Here is a 17,208-nt window from a genome sequence, read left to right as displayed (position 1 = left end):
TGATTCATTAGTCTTCGCAAACATTCATCAGTGAAGGACCAAAGTGAGTAAGGACTATTACAGACACTTTGTCTCCACTGCAGTGCATGGCTTTTCCAAACTGCATTTGTGGAGAGATTTAGAGCTTACAGACTACCGGATAGAGTCTTCCTCAAGATTATCCAAAACTAATTATGGGCATGTTAGTGCATGAAGTCTGTGTGAAGGGCATGGTGGTAAAAGAAATGACTTAGGATGAGACTTACAGAATATTTTAATACTATACAGTACATTATTTTCTTTACAAACACAGACAATAAATAAAAAAATATAAATATTAAATAAAAAGAGCTGAAATAAGACGTGTAAACATTGAAAACAGGAGGATGTCTGTCAACAGTTTAACAACATATAACATTTACTACTTTTTACATTTGTAATTGTACAACCTTATTTCAGACTTCAACCCCTCACATTTGGCAACTCTGTTTAAATGTGGAATAGTATGGGCACTACAGTAATAAAAGGTTACTATCATTGTACCCTTGATTGTACCCTAATCATCAGACCTGAGGCAGTGGTTACAATATTTCAAAACAGACCATCATATGTCCACCGTGCGCTTAATATGGCTTAAGTTAAAACAGAATCACAAAGAGCATAAGGGTCCATCTGACATGTAAAAATATTATATAAAAAGCTATAAAACAAAACAAACAGTAAAGTGATTATATTCCCGAAGGAAGTCCGTTTCATTTGAGGAGGGCATTCTGGTCTTTATTCAGCCAGCTTTTTAAAGTCCAGTCCAGAACAGTGCTGCTTCGCTCAACAACATCTTTCACACTGCATACAGATCCAGAGTCGCCGACGGGTCTTCCAGGCCTAGAATGCTGTAGGCTATTCTCTTCTGATGACCTGGTAGGCGTACTCCAATGTTACTAATGTCCCTTATTGAAAAAGAAAATAGAGAACAGGTTAGATAAGGACGTTGAATTTCACTAAGTTATAACCTCTTGTAACTCGTTCCCTTTGTGATTCTTTTATGCATGCAAGTAGGCATACTTACTCAATTTTCAAGCGTAGCACCTGTTCCATCGTTTTAATTCCAGCCAGGGCAAAGGTTTCTCTGTACTGGGCCATCTTGATGGATTCCAGCCATTCATCCACTGACCTGAAGGGGGCGCCATCACTACCACTTGTGCTGGGTAGACGAATAGAGACACTGTGTGGGGGGCAATTAAAAAAGTCTCAATATATATAAAGCCTTGTAGATTTCTTCATTATAACTGAAATGGCAGTTACGATCAACAGTTAACCGTTTCCTACCGTGGGTCGACACTGGCAATGGCAGAGAGCGACTCTGGGTTGCGAAGAAGCTTCTCGAGCAAGTTGACGATATCTACAAATCGTGGCCGTTTGGAGCGGTCCTGCATCCAGCACTGCAGCATGAGCTGATTGACCGCAGACGGGCAGCCCATCGGTGCCGGCAATCTGAAGCCTTCGTTTATGGATTTCATCACCTTTGATCAAATATTCAAAGAACAAGGTCAAACTCATGTTAATAGAGGACTAAAAACTTAATTGATTTTTAGGATATTGCTAAGGCATTGCTATGTGGTTATTATCTGGCCCAAGTGAAAAAAGCCAACAAATTAATGTAAATAATCCATAGAAATGGTCATTTTGTGATCACCCAAATTAGGTCCAACTCCTAAAGTATGAGAAATTAGCAAAAATCAATAAAAGACATTTCCCATACCTCATGGTTGCTCATTTCCCAGTAGGGTCTTTCTCCAAATGACATCACTTCCCACATGACTATGCCAAAACTCCACACGTCACTGGCTGAAGTGAACTTCCTGTATGCTATTGCCTCGGGCGCTGTCCAACGAATAGGAATCTTTCCTCCCTAAAAGTGTAAGAGTATTTTGCATGTTGAATTTTATATCAAAAGTATCTATATTAGATCTTTTAAGATGAAAACAAAAAGGAAATATTCATTTTCAAAATCATGAAGATAATGTTTTAATGAGTTTATATAATTATTTCATCATGATTCTATGCATTCATATAACTTACAGTAGTCGTGTAGGTTCCCTCAGGGTAGTCCTCCAACACTCGTGACAGGCCGAAATCGGAGACTTTACACTCCAAGTTGCCGTTGACCAGGACATTGCGAGCCGCGAGGTCCCGATGGACGTAATTCATGTCTGAGAGGTACTTCATTCCTGCTGCTATGCCATTGAGCATTCCCACAAGCTGGTATGAGGAAAAGTCCCCATCATGGTCCTGTGGAGCAAAAAAGAAAGAGATTAGTGATTCTGCTCGATCTTAGCAAAGGTATTAAACATTAACATTGGCTGACAGAAACATACCCTTAAATACTGATCTAGAGCTCCATTCTCCATGTACTCGGTGATAATCATGGCGTCTTTGACTGAAATAATAGGTTGAAGAAAAGATCCTGTTAAAACATGTACTGTTTTGTGGAATGGTATTCTTAAGTACTGGAAACTATGATTCTTACATTTAGTGACAACACCCTCCAGACGGATAATATTCTTATGGGAAAACTGGCCCATAATACTGGCTTCACTAAGGAAGTCCTGCCTTTGCTTCTCAGTGTAGCCTGGCTTCAGGGTCTTTATCGCTACTGCGACTTCACAGCGCCCCGGTATCTTCAGAGAACCACGGTACACCTCACCAAATTCTCCTGTAGAACAGTATGGAAACACATGTGTTAATTAAGATGCAGAAAAGACACTTTAAGTGGTAAAACATGGCAAGTGACTATTTGTAAAATACCTGCACCAGAGCTGTTAAATGTTAACTAAAAACTGAAACTATAACTAAGTGAAATAAAAAAATAAAAAAATTCAAATAATATAATTAATAATAAAATAACTCTGACCTGCACCAATAACTTTCTGCTTGGTGAAATGACTAGGATGAATTTCACTGGCAAACTTGAGGACAGCCGAACAGGGGTCTTCATATGTATGGGGATCAATGTAGGTCTTCAAAGGCAGGAGTTTTTCTGTAAAATAAATAGTTAGAGTTAGGCAAGGCAAGGCAAGTTTATTTATATAGCACATTTCGTACACAATGGTAATTCAAAGTGCTTTACATAAAAGAAAGTAAAATAATCATGAAGAAAAATAATTTTTAATTTTTAAACTTTTAAAATGATTAAAACATTTAAAAACAGTTAGAAAATGATTTTACATAAAAAATTAAAATTAAAATAAAACGGTGAAAATATAGTGCAATCAATTCGGACATTGCACAGTGCTCATTCAATAAATGCACAGCTAAAAAAAATGCGTTTTGAGTCTAGATTTAAATGTGACTAGCGTTTTAGCACATCTGAGTTAGATTACATGATGCCCACCAGCTTTGAAGATTAATATATATATATATATATATATATAGGAATTTTCGTGCAAAGCTATTGCTGATAGCATCAAACATGACATGTCTTAACGCCAAACACGTGAATGCGAAAGGGATTCAATTCATTTCTTACCTGGACATGAAAAGTAATTTCCATCTACCCTCCGTCGGACATGGGAATTGAGCCTCCTGATGAAAGACCATTCAACATCACATTAGTGAGTTAATTTAAGCTCCTATCTTGATGATATCTTAAATGAGAATGATTGCGCATCAAAGCTGGAATGTAAACAGTGTGGGTGAAGCAAAAAAAGCCAAACTTGGGAAATCCTGCTCTGTGGTTGGAAAAGAGATAAAGAAGAGAATAGAACGGAAAAAAGTGAGACCAAAGAAATGTCCTCTAACCTTTTGTGAAGGAGCAAAATAACCACCACAATCAGCAACATGACTCCGCCCCCAGCAACTGCTCCCATGACAACCATGGAACTATTCTGTGTCTGAGATTCCGCTGTTGAAAATAGAAAAAAAAAGTTATCTTGTCATACCGACAAACATTGGCACACCACCCACAGCCTATCACAAACGCATCTAAGTGACGCACTTTTAGAACGAAAGCATTGAAAGACTTAAACGAAACGCCCACTCGCGCATTCGCACGCACTCACCGAGAGCCAACGTCTCAAATTCAAGCTCGGCGTTGTGGCTGCTGGGATGGCCTTCCGCTGTCAGGGTGTGAACGCGGAACACATACTTTGTTCCTGGTAAGAGGTCATTAATCTGCACAGAGTTCTTCTCCAAAACCAGAACGGTGTAGGTGGTGACATCCAACTCTCCAGGATCCTCCTTTGAAACAATGAAGAGAGGAAACTGAATGTTTATTCCCAAATGGTAATGGCAAAAATCATGGAAAGGCCATGGAGAGAGAAGAAGAAAGCATTTCAAACTTAAAGTCAACTATATTTTCTGAAGAAATGGCTAAGGTTTCATAATATCAAGGCTTTGCTATGCTGTTGCTGAGGTGTTCTGTATTACTAGAGCATTGTTAAGTTGTTGCCAATTTGTTCTAGGTGGTTGTCTACAGTTCCAACACTCAAGTCTCTATGATATTCATATAAAAACAAGATAACTTAAGATAGTCACCTTCTTGCGGTACATGAGCTCATAGCGGGGGGAGTTGTTATTCTGCACATGGTGGTCCACAACCCAGGATAGAGTCAGACTGCTGGTGGTCCGATCTTCAACTCTCAAGTACAGCACCCTTGGGCCATCTAAATAAAAATACACAATTCCTCAGTATATTAGCTGACCATCAATGTCTCAATGTTCTCAGTGTATCTTCATGTTAATCTTATCGAGTTTAACATTAAGTTTAACACACTATACATTGAGTGCAAATGGATGGGATTTTTGCTTCATTTTCACTACCACGGTGGACAGAATTATTGCTTGTCCCTCATAGTGCAATTTAAACTTAAATTCATAATATCTAACCTGTGAAGTGAAGCACTGCTGTAATGCTGTCCGTGGCTCTCTTTCGACTGAACTGGGACACGCCATTTTGGGCCTCGACTGTAAATGTGTAGTTCACATGAGGCTCCAGCTCGCTAACCACAACCTCGGGGTCTTTCAAGGCCGTCTGCGCAGGCTCAAATCGCACCCTCCCACCACACAGCGAACACAGACCACCCTCACAGCGCTCGCACACCACACTATATGTGATATCGCTTCTGCCGCCAGTGTCTGCCGGTGGGTGCCAAGTCAGCTGCAAACTCCCCGCAGTCAGGAGAGGCGTGTATACCAGGTTTTGTGGAGGGCTAGGCAGAGCTAGAAAAAAAGCAAAACATGGTATGTTTAGAAACTAGATTAAAAATATGGTTTCTTAAGATCAAAAAACTTTATAGAGGAGCAAAAAAAAATAATTCACACTTACCAGAGCAAGGAGCAGAGTTAGGGTCCATAGGGGCCCGGAAGAAGCCCTCCATGCAGGAGCACAACAGTGATCCATGACCTGAGCGCTTGGTGTTTTCTGGACACACTTCACATGGCTGGCTTGAATCAGTACTCTTGTAGTAACCCGGTTCACAAGCTTTGAAAAAGACAGAAAATAAACAGGTGAACATGTGACATTTATCAACTAAAAGGACATAGATTCACATCGCAGTTTCTTTATTTTTAGCCAAACTTTTTGGCATAAATCTCAACTGCACACAAATCAAGCCAATCAAGATGGTGCAACCAACAGGTAACATACAACAGGCATTCAAACCAAAAAACTGATTCACAATGCAACCGGAAGATGCTTTTAAATAAAACTAGTCAAACTGGTCACCAAGTTCTGTGTAATCCCTTTATGACTAATTATATCTGCACTTGTCAATTTTAGTGGCAAAATACTGAAAGAAAGAGATTTGAAAAATGCAAATGAAGCACATCTGGATGTCCGTTGGACAAAACAGGATGTCGGAACTGCAAGCATCAATATAAGCCCTCTGGTCTCCTCTCCTCCTCCTTTCCTTCCTCTGCCGAAGGATGAGGACATGTTATAACAAACACAAAGGGAAGAAACTCCGGACACAAAGAATGGAGGTCGGGGTTGATAACAACTATTAACAAAGGCAGCCGAGAGCAATGATTCAGAATCACATGCACGGATTTAAGAAGAGGCCGGTTCTGATAGGTGTACTTTTAATGGGCATGAGAAACTCACTAGCTTGCAAAATCACTGTGAATATAGATTCCACAGAGCTGAGGAACTTCCTTTGAGGGAAATTTGTCCCCCCTGGGGCCCGTCTCTCAGTGCTCACCTCAAACAAAGGGCAGAGTTTCAGATTGACGACCGGTGGGGGGTGTTGTGCGAGTGTGAGCATGAATGGGTGCGTAAGGATTGCTGACATAAGTTCTCCCGCTGGGATTTTACATTGGGTTTGTGTATTTGCTCTATATATAAAGGTGGATGTCTATGGGGGGGGGGGGGGGGTGCATAAGAAAATCAGCCCTTCTTTGTGCATTTTATTTGAACCCAGAACAAGAGCGGGAAACTCCCACTCTATTGCTCTAATCTTCATGTTTGGGTCTACTGAGAATGGCAAACGTGAAATCGGTCTGAATGAATCTAAATTTCCCCAAATGCAAAGATGCGTGTCAGCCATGAGTAATAAGTCTGATTCAATATGTTAATGCTGTTTCCATGGGAACTTGGTGTGAAATAAGTTTAGAAAGTGCTTTGTAATGTGCGAGTTGCTCATGGCAACACTGACGAGTCAGGAGGACCGATTTCACTAAGAAACCATTTATGGCAATGTTGTGTTGGTGGACAGTCAAGGAGCCATCAGAAACAGTATGTGAGGAAAAGTGACTAAGGCCCTTTTGCATACTTGTGCCACGTTGATGTTACCACAACCACTTAAATATGCATGACACAAATGACTGGCAGGGCTGAAAAGTCTCCAAGTCTATGGCTGATCAACACAATACACAAAAGGAATAGTAAATGCCCTTTGGGTAGAAAGGTCAACAGTTAGAATAGCAGTTTCGCCGACGGTAGTCCTCAACAACGTGCGAGAGCGATCCAGTGGCTTTTAAAGAAAACAAATGGTTTAATGTCAAGAAATGTTTTCCTAAACAATATTTTTTTCATTATATGGCCTATAAATAAAATGGAATTTTAATTACCAATTTGAATAAATAAAAAAAAGTGAATTTAGGAATCACAACATTAAACGTACAATATTAACATTAGATGTTCATTTTGAGTTTTAACCTTAAACCTTAGTTCACCTTAAACACACACTCATCTACATGTCAAAACAAGGAACATGAGAAAGCACAGTTAAATATGCAAAATTGGCCAATACTGCTAAACAAAAAAATTAAAAGTAAAAAACTAAAATAATATGTTAATGATATAACATTTATACTTTTATTAATGTAATGTAAACTATAGACCACACAGCTCTTTAGGTATAATTAGCAGCACTGAACTACTACAGAACTACTTAAAGTTCCCACCTTCTAATTAAACTGGATTAAACATCTATTAAACTTGAGCTAATTTTAAAAATGATTATGGCCACTTTATGTGACAATGCAAATAACCATACACTCTTATATAACATTATAGAAATAAAACATGCCATTATAGTCCGCTACTATTCAACATCTTTGGTAGTCTGGTATCAAATTCACAAACAGTGGAACACTTGTGATCTCCCCTAAAACTTCTCAATTCCACATTTCTCTGGCTAACCATTCAAACGAGACCCCTTCCCCCCAATACCAGCCCGGCAACCAACCACAATTGTCCTCAACAAGAACTGGCAGGTGGCGATAAGCTGAACAGAACAGCAGTCATATAGAAAACCACTCGTAAAACTCCCATGAAAACAATGACAACACCAACTTCATTGTTTCGACGGTTGTTTGGGGTTAAGAACCCTCTTTTACATTGAATGCTTTGAGACATCTTTTCACTCTGTGGAGAAAACTCCAAACCAAGTTAACTCAAGAGATATGGGGAAAGGTTGGTAATTACTACCGTTGTGGGTTGATGAACAAATTACAGTGTAAAACAATCATTAACAAAAGAAGAAAAAAGGCTTTGTCAGAATCGGAACTGAAAGAACAGTTGGGATGTCTGAACATGTACTCCTCATTCCTGAAACATGTCATCACAAAGTCAACAAGATACCAGTCTCCATTACATCTCCCCATGAGCAATTTCATTGGGTTATCATTCATCACACTTCGTCCAAGGGTATCAAAACATTAAGCATGTCTCCTAGAAACTACATTATGAAGGAAATGTGTGGAATCTGCCCGTTTCCCAATAACCCTGAATGCCTTCAGATATTCAGTTTTTTTTTAGCATCCGTTTCAGGTGCAGGTTCCTGTACGGCTGCCAAAGGGCAAGGTCTTTAAAACATGCTTTCCTGAGATTGCTCTTCCTACATGGCTCTCTGAAAACTTTTTCCAGTGATATCATTTTTTTTACAGCACGTTCAACAAACATGCCCTGCAATTGGTCTGCAATGTGTTTACCAGTGGATAGATTATAATTCCTTTGGTTTTATGTTTTACAGTAATGTATAAATAGCTTGTCTACTCAAAACCACATTTTCCCACAAATACAAAAGGTGTCCAGAGAAGTCCAGCCCAACCTTTAATTATATGATGACTACCCTTGACAGACCTTGGGCATGCCAAACCTTCTCTGTAATCTGTGGTGAGATGTAGTCATGGTAACACACTTACACATACAATGTAACACAGGTATAATGGTAGCTCTGCCCATTGAGTCATATCAGCTGGTGGAGGGTATGGGAAAAGTGTAATATGACCTTGGGGGAATTCCTTGGAAACTAGTTGGGAAAACCTTAAAACAAAACTTAAAAATAATCCTTTTTTGTCAGAACTTGTTATAGTGGATCACTACTTAATATGCACTTAATTTATGAATGTAGCTATGTTAGATAACACCCTGAACCAAACTTGAGGGGAAATGCCTTCATATATCCACTAAAAGAAACACATTGGGACCAGTTGGTTAAGTCACTGGCTGATAAAAAGTCAAATTAGTTCTTTGTTTGCAGATCTTATTATCTAATCAAATTATTAGCATTATAGCTCATTATTGAAGACTAACCCTTTCACCCAAACACGTTATTTAAGCTCTTTTCAAATGCGAGATATTAGAGAAAGTCAAAAGGTTATAAACCTATGAATGCAAATCATACCACTGTAACTATGTACATACACTCCTTAACAATAGTACCCTGGTATCTTCACACTTCCTTCCCAAAGCGCTAAGCACACATGTAGAAATAATACACCAGCAGGTGAAAGGGTGTGGCGACGGCTGACATTCCATTTGACTTGAGTCATATTTCTAGCCTCTCACAAACTTCTCAGACAGCTCTGTGGCAACCACAAAAATCTTGCGAGCTTCCCAGAGCACACCCTCACCCGACAACACACTTACCATCTGCCCACCCACAAAGACCTGCAGTTGTTCCCAAACTGTATTCAACTTGTGCAGAGTCATTGGCTCAAGCAATGAAATAGTGTAAAGTATGTTACAGCGACGGACCGAATCCTTTTGTGTCAATCTACATTTAAATACTTCTATCTAACCACTTTTGAGATAATGACAATCTGATTGTATATTCAATATTGGCAACCAATTGGCCTTTAAAGGGATAGTTCACCCAAAAATAAAAAATAAAAATACTTCCAACTGTCATTCCAAAATCCATAAGACATTTGTTGATTTTTGGATAACAAATTTATTGTTTGATGAAATCTGAGAGCTTTCAGACCCTGCACAGACAGCAACAGAACTACAACTTTCAAGGCCCAAAAACATTTTAAGGACATCTTGAAAATAGTGACATCAGAAATTCAATCGTAATTTTATGAAGCTACAAGAATATTTCATGTGTGCAAAGAAAACTAAAATAACTCTATTCCTCGAAGAGTGACAGGGAAGAGAAGAAATTGTTATTATTGTTTTCTTTGTGCATAAAAAAAATATTCTTGTAGCTTCGTAAAACTGCGATTGAACCACTGATGTCACATGGAATATTTTAAATATGTTCTTACAACGTTTCTGGGCCTTGAACATATCAGTTGCGTTCCTGTCTGTGCAGGTTCACAAAGCTCTTGGATTTCATAAAAAATATCTTAATTTGTGTTCCAAAGATTAACGAAGGCCTTACGGGTTTGGAATGACCAGAGGTTGAGTAATTAAGGAAATAATTTATTTTTGAGTGAACTATCCCTTTAAGTAAAAACCCATATCAATTAACCACTGTTAAATAAGCATAAGTTCAACATATCACTGAAGCACAGAACCCTACTAAACAATAAACATCAAAACTCACCTTTGCAAGCATCTCCAACAGCTTGGTATCCCGCTCGGCAGAGACACTGGCCCACAGGAACGACCCACTCTCCCTCAGCAGTGCAGTACATCCGAGGAGCAGCTTCTCCAACCACCACTGCGTCCTTCACACAGGTGCCCTCCACCTCCGCCAGTGCTCCTGATGCCACCTGCTCAGGAAAGGCGGCCAGACTTCTCATCGTGGCTGGACAGGTGGTGTAGAACACCCTCAGCCCCAGGAGAGCAACACAGGCCCCTATATCCTGGAAGGCAAGATAGAAGCCCCTTCTGGAGAGTGGCCCGATGCTCTTTGTCTCAATGTTCACTCGCAAATCAGCTCGGCCCCCTCCACGATTTGCTGTTACCTCGTCTGGGGCTACTGTGGCTATCTTTCGAAACTGGCTCTTGCGGAAATTTGTGCCAACATCTGTGTCCGTCTCGCTCAGATAGAGGCCAAAAGTCTCGCGGCAGGAAGGTGACGAGCCACCAAACGAGTTGCAGTCCCGTACTATAAAGCGGAGCTCTACGGATACACGAGAGACGTCTGGCCTGCGCTGGATAAAGGTCGTACGAACCCAGTTGTCTTGTTCTGTGTCACTGGCAACATTGCACACACTGTAGGTGTAAAGAAGAGAGCCGTTCACGACTGTCTGGACAACTTCCCACTAAGAAAGATGGAAAAAGAGAAAATGTTAAACAAATTTGACTTTTTTTTTTTTTTTTTAAAGTGAAGCATTTTATTTCTGCATTACAAAATTAAGGATTGGTTTCAGTCTCGTCTCAAACTCATACCACCGGTTAAGTCAGGCTTGACGTAATTCTCAACAAATAACTGAAATATCCCAATATCCGCCATTCCAAATTTTATACTAAAACACGATATTCTGAATGTGGGAATCACTCCTTTGTAAAATTTTCTCATTAAAAGAGTGTGGGAGACAAAAGTAGCCCTTTGCTCTCCTCTTTCCCACCACGCTCTGCCTTGATACAACTCCCTTTTGACTTGACTCTTCAAAAAGTATTGAAATAGCTGGCAAAATAAGCGTGACCTCAAAGGGTTTTGTGGATCCAGCAGTAGAGCTGATAAGAAGCCTTCCCGACATCAGGGAATGAAGATGACAGGACTAGCTTCGAAAAGACTATTTAAACACTTTAGCGTGTGAGCACGCTTGGTCAGGGGAAGTGGTGGAACCCTCGCGGTACATCTCTTGAGAGGTCTTTGTGTGGCTGAAGAGGAATTCACAGTGAATTCTTATATATCAAATCTTAAAAGAAAAAAAGTGGGTTGTGAACTCTTAAGCCTATAACCAGAACTTTTTCCTCCTCAGAAATGAAATATTTAGACACTCTGGTGCAAAACAAATATGGTACACATAAAAATATATAATGTTCATTGCATTAAACAGCTAAATCTATTGAAGAGGAGGCATCTGCAAACAACTGGTCTGACATTTTTTAGAATTAACTATACACTTATGAGTTATATTAACAATCACTATATATATATATATATATATATATATATATATATATATATATATATATATATATATATATATATATAGTTTTGTTTAAATAGGCTACTTGTGGCATCTGGCAAAAAAAAAAAAAAACTTAAAGCCACTTAAGCTGTTACATTGTTTTCTAATCCAATGACATTGCTATTTGGTTTAGGTGTCCAAATGCTTTCTGGAGCTGCTGTACATTAAATATTAAATAATACTAAAAAATAAATAATAAAAAAGACAAAACAAGCATTACTGGAAACAATACACTATATGATATGTTTGGATGTTTAAAAAAAACTACTGATTACTTTGGTGTCAACTTTAATAGCAGGAAAAGCTTTTTAATGGTTTTGAGGATATGACTCATTTTGACTGCTGTTTTACTGCACGAAATGACACTGACTCATGCATCCATGTAACCCTTTTAAGATGTACTCAGTGAAACTGGACTCAAGGGATTCATGGATTTTTATGTTGGGTATGGTGAATGTACAGGGAACAGATAAATGAATAAGACTCACCCCTTCTTCATTCGGCCAGGTTAACCAACCTAATTCACTTCCAGCAGACTTCATATCAAGTAGCACATCTAAAAATCATATAATATTGTGTTACAGTTAAAGAAAATACATAAGTCATTTACTTAAAAATATAAAGTAAATATAAATAGAAACTTGTACAAAACATCTCGCTCTGTACTTACGTTCTTTTGACTGGATCCCAATAAATCCGTTGTTAACAAATAAATACAAGAATAAGAAATGAAACTGAGTGTGTCTGTAATCCATTGCTTGTGTCAAAATAAACTTTTTGGTCCATGCGAAACTACTCCGACTCCGGCATGAAGGAACTTACTGATGAGGAGTTGAGGCTTCATTCATGGATATGGGAAGTCAGGTGACTCCTCCCCTTGGAATGCGCTCCATATATGGCGCTGGTGGGCGGGTCCTGGGACGCGTGAGTGCTTTGAGTGACGGCCCCCACACCTGTTCAATGAGCTTCGGATGTTTGCCCACGTTCATTTGCACAATAGTAATTTTAGACGATTGGGTACGGTATCAGTTCAAAGAGAGGGCTTTTAGTATCCCTCTCCTTTGAAGCTAATATTCAGGTATTTCTTTTGCAGACTGCAATTAGTTTCATGTTTTTGTGCGGTTCACCAGGAATTTCAATAGGCTTAAACGATAATAAAATATAAATAAAAAATGTTAGTAATGGATTATTAACAGTGACTGAAAACTATTTTAAAATGTTCACAAGTTTTATATTACATATCACTAAAAGAGGTTATAGATACATATATATTGAAAATACACTATTCTAGTTGCATTTGTCCGGATAGAGTTTTATATAATGCTTTTGTGGATTTGTAAAGATTTATTTCAGCACAGGGTAAAGTAAATTTTTTTAAAGCATTAACTGAAAATAAAGCTATAGGTTGAAGTGTTATAGGGCTTAATATATTTGGCAAACCAACCATTGCTATTTTATTCCCATGACAAGTCAGAGAAGGGGTCAAGTGGGCTTGCCTCAATGAATGAATAACTGCTAATGAGTTGAAGGAGTATGAATATGTAGACAGCGAAATAGGACAAACAAAAGCATCGCCAGGCAACGCAAAGGAATGCTTGAGTCAAGTCTTCTTTGTGCAGCAGTCTGTCAGAGTTCCTTGACCTGAGAGTCAAACACAAGCTGACTTCTTCTCAAGAGCTTTGGAGGCTGCCTGCATTGTGAGAGCAGCTATAAATATTCATTAGACAGAATGAATGAGAGACCTCAGCTTTAATTCTAGACAAACTCAAGCTGGGATTTATGTGGCAGGGCTCTGAAAAAAATCAAGACTCAGAGAATTTTTTACTGGCATTCATATGAAGACTAGACTTAAACCCTGATCTATCAGTTAAATGTCTTCAAAGCGTTTTGCATTCTGTATGTCTCCAACGTATTCATGCATTGTAAAAACATTTTAATAAAACATGGATAATTAAAAACATTTTACAAGAAAATACAGTTTCAGTCTTTCTAGTGTGTTACTTTCTGTTTCTTTTTAATTATTTCTGAAATTCACTAGCAATTCCTGAGTGAAAATTGTTTCAATACCAAATGTTTTTCAGTGTATGCCCACAGAGCAAAATTAAGCCCATCCCAATTATAAAAACCCAGAAAGAACTATAGGTGCGTATAAAATTCACATTTGTCAGAGCAACCAGACCCTCCATTCCAAAGCCCTTTCTAAGAGATGATTCAAGAAAGAAATATTCTCAGTCAGCTGGTTTTAGGGTTATGTTCACGCATGATGTGTCTGCCAAACATGCCTGGCAGAGCCCCAGGTTAAAACAGCTAACCAACTGAACCATACCTAAAGGCATTTTCATGTAATGGTCAGTTTCGATGTTTGGGGCTATTTGACTTGTCATAACATGTTGTCTCAGACTACTGGAAAGAAAACAGCCAAAATGCACTTTTAAGTTTTTGTTTTAGAGCATTTTATCAATTTGAATCTGAATATTTTAATTGCAACACACAACACACTCTTACATACATATAAACATTACAGTTTTATTTCCATATATATTCTTTTCTAAAAAGGTTTTTACATCAGTGTTTGATCAAAGATCATCTTTATGTATGTATTTACTTATTTAGATGGTTTTTTTTTTCTGAGTGGTAAAAACAACCAAAATCCTCTCTCTAAAAAAAATAAATTACTGACTCTGAGATCAACTAAAATGAAACAAGATTTTTGGACCTGGCTTCATCCAATGTGCTGATTTTTGTTTTGGAAATGTATGCAAATGAGTGCATGTTTAATTAAAAAGGGCATCATTTGCATATTTAAACATTACATTTCAGAATTTTTTTTTTTTTTTTTACACAAAATATGTTTTTTTTTTTTATTTAATCAGTCAGCTCTGGAGATATTAGATTATAGGTTATCTATTAGGTCCTATTAGGTATCTATTCTAAATATTAATTTTTTAAAATGCATTAAGAAAATACTTTAGTTATGCAAGTAAATACAATACAGTTACTGTCAATTAATGCTAATTGTCTCTGTTAGACAAATGTGACCTTGCACCACAAAACCAGTCATAATGGTCAAAACTTAGATTTATACATGTATGGTTTGTTAGGAAAGGATAATATTTGAAAAGCTGGAATCTGCGGGTTAAAAAAAAATCTAAACAGCTGACCAAATGTTCTGAGCAAGTTCTGAGCAATGCATATTACTGATCAAAAATTAAATTTTAATATATTTACAGTAGGAAATTTAAATAAATATCTTCATAGAACATGATCTTTATTTAATATGATTCATATGATAATTTTAACCAATACAATGTGTTTTTGGCTATTGCTGCAAATATAACCTTGCTACCTATGACCGGCTTTGTGGTCCAGGGTCACAAATAGCATTCTGACATTTGTAGTGGTATATTGTACATAATACCATTACAAAGCTCACTGTAGTATAAACGCCTATATCAACTAATCCAAAAAACTGCAGGCCAATTAAAAATGGCAAGCAGTTGGCCACAAAGGCCAAACTGAATGTGATCTGCTTATTAATAACATTCCCTTGTGTATTTATGTGTGGAACATTTATTAATGCTTTAACAAAGTCATTCTTTGTTTTTCACACCAGCTTTTATGAATGCTGAGTACGACTCTTAATTTTTGGAGCAAGTGCTCGGCCACACAAAATGGATGATTAATGATTTCGTTCTGTTTGGTGTTTAAGCACAAGACACTTATGTTCAGAGGGACATTTGTCTTCAACAAATGAGGAGCTAGAGCCATTGAGATGCCCTCACAATACCGAGCTCCCTTTTCATTCAAGGGCCATGTGTGTTGCAGGAGGCCTGAATTATCTGCTTCACTCCCATCAACCCCCCTTCACCTCTCCACCCTGTTCCACACAGCCGCCAATACAAAGCACTTCACGCCAGGAGGTTGGCCCGTTACTCCAGGGTCACAGATCTGCAGTGGGACCACTGCTGCAGGGTCATTCAACTCTTCCACCCCTCGACTCCCTCTTGTCACCCTCGTCACCACCTCTCACCAAAAAACGCAAATACAGAGGCGGCCTTCCATTGTAGGCTGCGTCGAGACTGTCTGCCCCTCAAAAGCTTTGTTAACACTCCCGATCCTACACTGATCCCTTTACTGGGGGTGAAGGGAGTGCTGTCGCAGGATATGTGCCAGTGACATATGGCGAGATGTTAACAGGTTATTAATGCAAAGTTAACAAAATTATTTCTGTTAAGTAAGTCGTTTTGGATATAAAGTGACTAAAAAGTATTTAGCCACTTAAGCTGTACTTAAAAATTGCATGAGAATAATGAAATATCAACGCAAGTGGCATTTCCTTTATATTAAGCTAATGCAAGAATGTTTTGTAAGCATGATTGTTTTTATTTCACAAAAAGAGACTTTTGTAAAATTATAAAACGATGTCTACACTTCTCAAAATTAAGACCGTAATTATTTGGGATACTTTTATGGTTGTCAAACATAAACTGTATGTCTGAGAGATGAACTAAATGTGTTTAGTCTGCTAGGATATTTGTGTGAAATGTGTGATTTCATACATCCACTTGGTTTTAAATAATGACAAAAATGTATGAGAAAGAAAAAAGTTAAATTAAAAGAATACTTTTATAGATCAAGGATGCGTTAAATTAATCAAAAGCGACTGTAAAGACATTTACATTGTTACAAAAGATTTATTTCAAATAAATGCTATTCTTTTAAACTTTCTAATCATCAAAGAATCATGAATTTTTCCTGAAATCTTGAAATTTACCACGGATTCCTCAACAAAAAAAAAAAAAAAAAATATATATATATAGCTGCACAATTGTTTTCAGTATTGACAATAAGACATATTTCTTTAAACACACCAAATCAAAATATTAGAATGATTTCTGAAGGATCGTGTGACACTGAAGACTGGACTAAGCTAGCATTTAATTTTCAACAAGTTGTACGTACATATGTGTGTGTGTGTGTGTGTGTGAAAAGATGGATCTCAAAATTATAAAGTCACTATTGGAAAGGGTTAAAATATGCAGAAAATGTTGGAAAACTCAAGAATGTGCAGGAACAGGATGATTTTTCTGAAGAACAGCAGGCAGGTGAACTGCTCAGCAAAAAGGGGCTCATGAACAACTATCACAAAACAGAAATACAGTCCTGGATCATTCAACTGTAATACAATTATACATGACCAATCAGAGTCAGGAATTTCTGAAAACAGATGAACCAAAAATAAATAAATAAATAAACAAATGAATACTTGAATTAAAAAAAAAAAAAAATCCAGAAAACCATGTTTTCAATTTTAACTTTGCTTTATTGTCATTCTTCCACATAGTATAACAGAAGATCGAAATGTTGTTTCTGATGGACCAAGGTGCAAAGACAGTAACACAACAGGTATTCACACCT

The 17,208-nt window shown here is 37.8% G+C and overlaps 1 protein-coding gene across 2 annotated transcripts; it reads right to left on the bottom strand.

Moving 5' to 3' along the window:
- Nucleotides 1–235: 235 nt before the first annotated feature.
- epha2a (eph receptor A2 a) lies at nt 236–12,652 on the bottom strand. Of its 2 annotated transcripts, XM_052558293.1 has the most exons (17): nt 12,461–12,652; nt 12,279–12,346; nt 10,251–10,914; nt 5,303–5,458; nt 4,864–5,196; nt 4,513–4,640; nt 4,038–4,215; nt 3,778–3,880; nt 3,506–3,561; nt 2,891–3,016; nt 2,507–2,692; nt 2,355–2,416; nt 2,059–2,268; nt 1,739–1,888; nt 1,306–1,499; nt 1,046–1,201; nt 236–926 (listed from the first exon to the last, which is right to left on the bottom strand). In XM_052558293.1, exons 1-17 carry the CDS (start codon nt 12,543–12,545, stop codon nt 818–820), a joined length of 2,964 nt encoding a protein of 987 aa, XP_052414253.1. In that variant the 5' UTR covers nt 12,546–12,652; the 3' UTR covers nt 236–817. The 2 variants fall into 2 exon arrangements, with proteins under 2 accessions (XP_052414253.1, XP_052414252.1); XM_052558292.1 differs by having other exon boundaries at nt 2,355–2,692; nt 12,461–12,629.
- Nucleotides 12,653–17,208: the final 4,556 nt, after the last annotated feature.

Source organism: Carassius gibelio, chromosome B6 (assembly GCF_023724105.1).
Source record: "Carassius gibelio isolate Cgi1373 ecotype wild population from Czech Republic chromosome B6, carGib1.2-hapl.c, whole genome shotgun sequence".
In the NCBI taxonomy this organism is placed as follows: domain Eukaryota; kingdom Metazoa; phylum Chordata; class Actinopteri; order Cypriniformes; family Cyprinidae; genus Carassius; species Carassius gibelio.
This window is presented reverse-complemented; position numbering and strand designations above follow the sequence as displayed.